The sequence below is a fragment of the Ceraceosorus guamensis genome (assembly GCF_003144195.1).
Source record: "Ceraceosorus guamensis strain MCA 4658 unplaced genomic scaffold IE81scaffold_3, whole genome shotgun sequence".
Lineage (NCBI taxonomy): Eukaryota > Fungi > Basidiomycota > Exobasidiomycetes > Ceraceosorales > Ceraceosoraceae > Ceraceosorus > Ceraceosorus guamensis.
This window is the reverse complement of record NW_020289998.1, coordinates 46,856-55,497: the sequence shown is the minus strand read 5'-3', so window position 1 is coordinate 55,497 and position 8,642 is coordinate 46,856. Positions and strand designations below refer to the sequence as shown.

General features: G+C 57.9%; 2 protein-coding genes across 2 annotated transcripts in view; both read right to left on the bottom strand.

Moving 5' to 3' along the window:
• Positions 1–207, bottom strand: part of IE81DRAFT_126286 (hypothetical protein) — a 1,808-nt gene extending 1,601 nt beyond the window's left edge. The window contains exon 1 of the mRNA XM_025510231.1: positions 1–207. Within this exon, the coding sequence (XP_025372941.1) occupies positions 1–106 (106 nt within the window). The 5' untranslated portion in view covers positions 107–207.
• A 294-nt stretch (positions 208–501) lies between these two features.
• On the bottom strand, positions 502–4,296 carry IE81DRAFT_319616 (hypothetical protein). The gene is made up of 2 exons (XM_025512773.1): positions 2,981–4,296; positions 502–2,843 (listed from the first exon to the last, which is right to left on the bottom strand). Exons 1-2 carry the CDS (start codon positions 3,814–3,816, stop codon positions 866–868), a joined length of 2,814 nt encoding a protein of 937 aa, XP_025372940.1. The 5' UTR covers positions 3,817–4,296; the 3' UTR covers positions 502–865.
• Positions 4,297–8,642: the final 4,346 nt, after the last annotated feature.

Below are 8,642 nucleotides of genomic sequence, written 5' to 3'. Positions count from 1 at the left end.
AGTAGTAGTAGTAGTAGTAGTAGTAGTAGTAGTAGTAGTAGTAGTAGTAGTAGTAGTAGTAGTAGTAGTAGTAGTAGTAGTAGTAGTAGTAGTAGCAGTCTTGCATAGTGCCGATCGCTCGATTGCCGTCTCGATCGCGCCCACAATTCGTCGCTTTCTGTGGCCTATCCTAGCCTAGCCCCCCTTCCCCCTCCCCCCCCCAACTTTATCACACAACGCTTTTCCTAGCGCGCACTCGACGCTAAGGAAGCAAGTCGAGTCCACGCTTGATTGCATGTCAGCTAGCTCTCTGCAGCATATGCGTCGATATGAGCTTTCCTGCTTGGCCGTGCCGGCGGCATCTATGTCGCGGAGGGGGCGCTACCGCCTTGCGTGCTAAAGGTGAGATCCAACCATCAACACACCAAAGGTGATTGATCGCAATGTCATGTCAGCTATCCGTTGTGGTGAAGATCAATTCAGCGCGTGACGTAGCAATGTGAATGTGGACGCAATGGCATTCTCCACGCTCAGCGCATGTGCTAACGACGAGAGCGATCCGCTCTGGCACAAAAGCGCGCCGTCAGGGTCGAGGTCGTCGAGATACATTTTTTTTTTTTGAATGAGTGGATGGGGTGCGCTCTGACAGCAAATATGGTGGAGCCATGTGCGGAATGATTCTAATACAAAGAGAAAAACCAAGTCTGACAAAGCAGACTCGGCGCAGCATCAGAACGGGGGAAAGGTCGCGGCGCGTACTGTTCTGATGAAAGCGGAGAGGGAACGGAAATGCAAGAGAGCAGCAAAAAATTCGCATCGCATCGCGTCTTTCGGTGCTTGCAATGCAAGAGCGTGGGCAATCGTCCAGCTTAGCACGTGCGGCGTCTCAAGCGTCATCACCCGCTTCTTCCTTCTTCACACCGTCCTTGTCGTCATCATCCTCATCAGCGGCGGGTGTGCTAGCAACTGTGAACAGGCTGTTCGTCGTGCCAGGTCGAGTGCGCATAGCGTCCTCATCCTCATCCTCGCTCTGATCTCGCTCGTTCGACTCTTCCCGGTGCGAGCGCTTGCCGTTGGCAAAGTCTGGCGGGGATCTGGAGCGAGATGGGACGTCGCAGAGATTTGCGATGCTCACGCGACGAGTCTGCATCATATCGGCAGGCGGAGGGGCAATGCTGGGCTCGTCTCGAGAGGAAGATTCGCCAAAGCGTGGCGGACGATGCAGCTCGCCGCTCGTCGAGGGCCGTAAGCGCTTAGCGTCTGGACCGGGCGAAGCGCCTTTGCCAGCGGCTTTTCTTCTGAACCTGTCGCGGTCCCGATCGATCAAAGGTGGCAAAATGTCAAAGGAGACTCCACCGCGTGGCCCGCTCGAGCTTCCTGGTCTGCTTCGGCTCAAGCCAGTACTCTTGACGTCATGCGGGCCAGAGGAGCTGCCAGGCCTTTCCAAGATGCCACCAGGCACGCCTCGCCCATCTCGCTGAAGCGGCGGTGGCTGGAAGCGAAAGACGGAAGAAGATGCGTTGGCCGAGCTGCTCGGAATGCCCGCCCTCGAAGGTAGTCTGCTGTTGGAGCCTGTCGCCGGGCGGGGCTCGATTGGCGAGACTAGGCTCGGCAGCGAGGTCAAGTCGAGCAGGCCACTCCGTGAGGTAGGGCGACTAACACCGCGCACAGCGGCGGGAACGGTGCTGCTAGAAGTGCCAAAGTCACCTGCGTTGGCAGAGCTGGTACCGGGGCGCCTGTCTGAGGTGCTCGAGTCACCAAGGTTTGAACCAAACGGCAGAGCCGAGCCAGTGCCGTGCGAGCTGCGTGGAATGCCTCCAGGAGAGGGTCCCCCGTGTCCAGTGCCTGGCCGACTCAGACTGGATAGGGGAGGCAAGATGGGCCGGTCGGACACGGCGCTTGGCGGCCCGCCCGCACTGCCTGGCCGAGCGCCGTGCGAAGAGAATGGACGACCATGCGAGCTGCCGGGCAAGGGCGGCGAGACGCGTCCCTTGGCCAGCGTGGGCGTCCTCATTTGGAGATGTGCAGCAAGTGTGCTTTGGAAGCCCGACGGTTGCTGGCTGACTCTGCGTGGTGCGTCTTGATACTCGTGGGGCGCGCCGTGATGTGGGTCGAAGCGCCAGTCAGCGGACTCGGCAGGTGCGCTGTTGTGTGCAGGCTCGAGATGGTCCCGTGAAGGGTAGGGAGGATGGATCTCGGCGCCGTAAGGATAGCCGCTATTTGCAGCACCGCCCAGATGATGTCTGTTGTCCAGCTCGTAGCCACCGTGCCCGTGCGTATTGGCTTCGCTCGGCGCTGGGAAGGTGTATGCGAAACCATGCGACGCAGCATGGGCAGGCGCCGACAATGGCTCTGAAGGTTGAGCGGCGTTCCCTGAAGGTCCGCTCAGACTGCCCCGCGAACCAAAGTGGTACACGGGCGAGTTGGCACCAAATCCTTCCACATGAGACGCAGTGGGAAAGGCGCCGCCACGTTGGGCGTAGGGAGATGCGACGTGCGCCGCTTGCTGAGGTGATACGTAAGCATTCATCTCTGGCGAGAGCGCTTCTACCCAAGACCCGCGGCGCGAGTCGCTTCTTGGCTCTTGTTTGAGACGTCCACCAGTGGACTTGCGGCGATTCGTAGCGCTGGCTGTCTGTCCGCCAGTGAGTGTGTTTGCCTTACCTAGCACCTGTGCCCGCGCATGCTGAGCTTGCGCAGCAGATGCTGCCAGCGTGGTGTGCAAGCCTGTCAGCTCGGCCATCATGGTTTCGTTGCGCTCCGCCTCGTCGGCATGCACAGTGTGAGCGTGCTGCCGCAAATTATCCAATCGGGAAAAGGCTTTGCCGCAGTGGCAGCGAAACGGTCGCTCGCCAGTGTGTTTCCTGCGTGGCAAGAGGTGGGATCCAATTGCGTCAGCCACAGGAGTCTTGCTTTAGACTCGACAAGCGTTGGAAGCTGCGTAGCACGCTGGAAGAAGGTTTTTTTGCGGATATGCTCCTTCGTCGCCATCAAGACTCACCTGACATGGCGAGCCAAGTGCTCGCTGCGCGTGAAGACCATCTTGCAATCCCCAAAGCCGCGACATTGAAACATTGTCACATTGCCGCCAGCTGCATCGATGCTCTTCCCGTCGATTTTGAACTCATCCTCCAGGCCAGTCGGACTGCTGCTGTCGGGTGACTTGCGCTTGCGCCTCGTGACGGGCTCCGACGGTCTTCGTTCGAGCACAGGTCCCTGCTGCCCCGATCCACTCGCAAAGCTCTGCGAACGCATCTGGGCAAAGGATGTGTGCGGACTTTGCTGGATCGGTCCCTCGGTGACGTATGCGGGCATCGCGTTGGAGACGTTCGCTATGACGGGTGAAGTGTAGGGAGAATGGTGAGCGTACTGCGAGTGCGACGGCATGGCAGAGGATGAGCCGTTGGGGGTGTAGCCATTGTAAGGGACAGACTGCTGTGCCTGATGTGACGATCGCGATTCCAGCGATGCTGCATAGCCAGCGTTCATGGGAGCGGCGTAGGAAGGTGGGATGGCTGAGGGAGGCGCCATCTGAGAATGCGAAGGGATTCGCTGATGCGGCTGCATCTGACCGGGGTGCTGACCATGAGCCATCCCGACGACGTGTCCACTGCCGCCGTACTCGTGAGCGTGCGAGTGTTGTATGCCGTGAGATTGATGGTGGTGGTGGTGGTGATGAGGCTGAGGCTGAGCAGCTGGGTGGTGCACGTAGCCAGACGAAGAGTGTGGGGTGCCGTGATGATGAAGCATGGAAGCTGCTCCATGCTGTGGCGTGCCAGGATAGCCGTGCGCAGCCGCTAGGTACGGCGGCAGGCCGTGACCTGCGGGGAGCGACATTGCAATGGATCTCGACACGATGGGCTTGCCTGTGAGAGGTTGTGATCTGCAGCTTATGCTTTACACGAGACGTGCGCAGGCGAGAGGGGTCCTCTTGAGGAGATCGAAGATTCGTCGTCGCGTTGGAGAGGAGCAGAGGGACTAGTAGATCACCGAAATGCACCAGGGGGCGTCGCAGCTAAGGGTGAAGCCGCGCTGAGGGGCAAAAGAGACAGTGGCAGGGGAAAAGCCAAGATAGAATGCCGTTGGCAGGGCAGGGCAGGGCAGAGCAGCAGCTGTGAGTCAAGAAAGCGAGACTCGTGAATGGTCTGCGTCGTAGTGAAGGAGGTGCGCCGAACGGAAGCCCCAAGTGTGAGTCACAACAGTAGTCTCGTCGAGTGTTGCTAGGAGCCACCGCGCGAACGGGTCTTTCTCGACCAGAACAGCAGGCGGCCGCGGGCTTGCACAGAGAAGAGCTAGAGAGAGAGTGCGCTCGCTCTCTATAGCGGCTGCTAGAGGGCGCGGGCGCGGGCGCGCGTGTGCTGCTGCTGCTGGGCGCGCGGCTTGCGCGCGGCTTGCTGAGCGCAAATCAGGACTGCAGGGCGTGTGCCCGGGTCAGGAACCGCCAGGCACGCGGAGGGCAGCTGCAGGGCCAGCGAAAGCTGGAACCGTTGGAGCGGAGCGGTGTTCTTGGAATGGAAAATGGTCCCAGCAAAGAAGAAGAAGAGGAGGTTTTGGTCGGGCGCTGCTATATGTTGCGCGCGTAAGACCAAAACGCCAACAACGGAATCTTGAAATATAAAGGGCTTAGCCGATGGGAAGGGGAATGGTGGTTCAGCAGCAAGTCTCGTTCGTCCTTTCATCCCAACCAGTCGCAAGTTTTGACGAGCTTTGAGGAGTGACGTGACGGCGCAAAAGCGCATCAGATGAACCGCTCTCGTAGCCCCGACCTCTGTGGACCAAGGTGAGGTGAGCCAGCAGCAGCCTCTTTGGAGCTATAGATGACGACCGTTTGAGCTGAGGGCGGCGGGTTATTGCAAGTCCAAGGTAGGCACTTGTACATACAGTAGTACACGGCGCGAGCAGGCTGGCAAGTGCTGTGATGCTGTGATCCTGGGTGCAGCATGCACGCACGCTATATCGTAGCCTGTTGAGCGCAGCATATATGCAAGCAACGCGCGCGCGGGGGTTCACTGCGTGCAGACCAGGGAGGAGACATCCAGCATGCAGCAGCAACCGCGCGATGAGTGATGCGGGCCGGAACCGCAGGCAGTAGCGCGGTCAGAGGTGAGACAAGGAAGCAAGCTTAGATTGCCTGGTGGTGATGCACGCGTAGGCTCCGGTCGGAGTATTCGAGTCCTGCATGGCTCCAGGGCGGTCAATCATCTGCTGCAGCAAAAAAGCTACATCAGCTACAAAGCCGGGCGCGCTTATACAGGCAGGCATGCAGGTATTCGTGATTTCGGGCGCCGGTAATGTATGCAGCACTACGCGCGCAGACAGCAGTCGCCCGTCAGCGCCTATACACCCATCAGCACACGCGGCCCGCGGCAGTTTGCGCACACAGAGAGCAGCAGCACGACGGATGCAAGTTAAATTGAGTTTCACCCGCGACAAAACGTGCTCTAGCTCCGAGGTCGATCGAGTCGTGAGTCAAGAGTTAAATTGCCTTTGCTTGCTTGCTTGCTTGCTGCTGCTGCAATAAACGCGGATATCAACAATCTTGACTATAACCACTCTGTGACTCAGTATAGTGACTGCTGCTGCTGCTGCTGCTGCTGCTGCTGCTGAGATGCTTGCTGTAGATCGCTTCTGAAGTCACGACGAGTCATCATGAGAGCTCCTTCCTCATTTGGCTGCGCCAGGCGCCAGCCAGCCATGCATGAACAAGGCGCTGGCGCTCGATCTCGAATCCAGGACCGTGGCTATGCATCGTTCAGCGCAGACAATCCAGTTCAATCACGAATCAGAATTGACCTCTCTCCGCCTCATTTGAAGCCGCGGTTGGCGTGGGTCAATATTATATGGCGGGTGGGTCGGATGAGCTCATCTCGATCATCTGGGTGCCGCTCTGAGGCGATGTTCGCTGATGTGCATACACCTTCATAAAGCCAGCCAGCCAGCCAGATGGAGCTCGACCAGAGGCTTCGTTGCTGTGTGATGATGAGTCGTCGGCGAGTACCAAGCAGGCAGCACTCCCGCTGTTGTGTACGCGCACGGTCAACGAGTCGCGAGCCATTCGATTGCTCCTTAGCCTTCGCAGAACATTCACAACGAATGTCCCTGCCAAGGGGCTTGGGCCTGTGCTGGGACCTCGATGACGAGAGCCGAGCGCCAGGTACACACTCAGCGACTCCCCGAAACGCTCATATACTTGTACCCTTCGTCGCTCAGATTGGCTGCGACAGCAAAAGCGGCTCCCAATTCGATTGCAAGAAAGGCACGCCTGACATCGCTGAATGCAGATGCATCGCCCCCTGACGCCATCAGACCGCGGAAGAGTCTGTTTGTGCTGGCCACTGTGCGAGTGCACCATCCAATACAGGTTGTGGTCTTCATTGCAGGACTGCACCACACACGCCCCCTATGATGCGTGGATACAGGTACATTCATCAGAGGCACATTGAGCGGTCAGATTGCGAGTCGGGCGGTCCCGTTTGGGTCTCTCCGAGCTGCGATCGACTGCTTGTCTTTGTCAGGTACGGTGCAATCACGATGGCTTCCACTTTCCTTTTGGCGCGGCATGTCAGGGCTGTCAGAGCGTCGATCTGGTCGACATTCTCGTCTGAACTCGCACTCGCAATCGTCATTGTTGTAGACTAGTCATCGCGACTTGTCATCACAATCATCCTCCTCGTCTCGCTCGCCTTCTCGAAACGTGAGGACACATCAGCTCGCGTGCAAATCGGGTTGCTCGATTCCAATGTGAAGGCTTCTGCACAGGCGCCATTGCCGCTGTCATTTCGTCCCATGCAAAGGACTGGTCTTCATGTCGCACCTCATTGACGGGGAACACGCTTACGAGCAATTTCACTCGTCAACCCTGCAAGCGCTCGATTCGGCCTGTCTCAAGCAAGCGCCCTCCCCCTCTCATCTGCGCAGCTCGACAACAAGTGATTCAGGATTGCGCTTCTGGACACGAGGTGAAGTGGATCCCGTTGGCCCGTAGAAGGTATCTACTCCGTACCCATCACGATGAACCCAGTTGAGTCCCGCACTCAACGCGAAGTACGCGGGACCTCCCGAATGCCGCAACAAGCGCAATCTTCATCGACCCACCGACTTCCTATCCCGACCTGAATGCGGCAAGAGGCATCGCATCGCGTTTGTGCACGAAGCGCACTTCGCAAAGCTTCTCTTCTGCCGCAGGCGGTGATGATTGTTGGAAGGCGCTCTGCCAACAAAGTGCTCACCGAATCCTCACAGATATCATCCATCACGCATCATCATCGCTGCACAAAGCAGCACACTTGCTGGCCGCGCATTCGTGCGCCATTCTCCCCACTCACGACTCTTTCTAGATGCGCTTCACGTTCGCCGTTAAAAGGACAAAGGTGGCACGACAGCCTCAATGCGAGCTCACCTCCGACCTGTCCGGTCGCACAGAGAAATGCCCAATCATAGGAAAGGTGTGCGCAGATGCGTGCCAGAGGCAACAGATCGCGGATGGCATGGCTCACCTATAGTAGTCACTTTTGTGGACCACACACTCGCTCACCTCCACACAAGCTCTCTCACGACTTGTAGCAGCAAGTCGGTCCAGATCGATCGGCCCTCAGGACTCGCGGGGGGCCATAGCCGTGATTGCTAGACCGGCCAAGCCAGCTACAGCTGAAGCGCGCCTGACCGAATACTTGGCTCCGAGTCTTGAATCGGTCCCGCCGTCAGACACGCCCGCAAACGCAGTGCGCGGTGAGCACACAGCCCGCTCAATCAAGTGACGCGGAACGCTGCAGGCTCACGCACTTTTTTTCTTCCCCCCTTTACGCACATATGCCACGCCCTAATTGCCGCTCTCGGCAGACCTTGATTGATACGCATGCTCTTGCATAGTGAGACTTGGGTTCGACGTGAAATGCTTTGCTTCGTTCTTGCAGCAGCAGCAGCAGCAGAGCGGTTGCGATTGTGAGAAGCGGACCGGGGGGTGCCTCCTTGGTGGAAGATGATGCCATCACAGTCAAGTCAAGAGCCAGACTTGAAAACTTGCGCGCAATCTAGTCTAGCTTAGCCTCGGCCTCGCCTTCTGCACTCACACTCACGACTGCGATTGAAATTGTCCGCTTCGACGCTAATGCATCCTTAGCGTCTTTTAGCTGATCTCACCCCTCAGCGCCGTTGTTTCCGACAAGCAAGCAAGCAGCCTTCGTGATTCAAGATTCGTGATTCTCGATTCACGATTCGCGCATTTCGTGCTGATATAGGAACAAGGAACAAGGCACGCGCTCCCACCGAGAAACGGTACCGGTACCGGTACCGGTACAGCACGTCCGCTGGAAAACCTCGCGATGCGCGATGCGTGCGTCTCTTACTTGCTGCCTCCAAGTCGATCCCCCCAAACGCAACGCGCGCTTCAAACAATTATTGGAGCTGCCAGCAGCTACAGCAACAGCCACAGCTATGCTGCTACGACCTTCTTCACATTTTAAAAAAGAAAAGAAAAAAAAAAGAATGCATGTCTTGCCTGCGTCTTTGATCAGCGCGGGGAGGTCTCACTCCACGCTGTTTATCCCTCCGCTCCATCAGACCTCTCGCTTGCTGCCAATCCGCCAACATCTCGCCCGAGCGGGGTTCGTGCGCAATCTCGCATGCCGCCATCTCTGCCCTCGCCCCCCCCCCCCCCCCCCCCC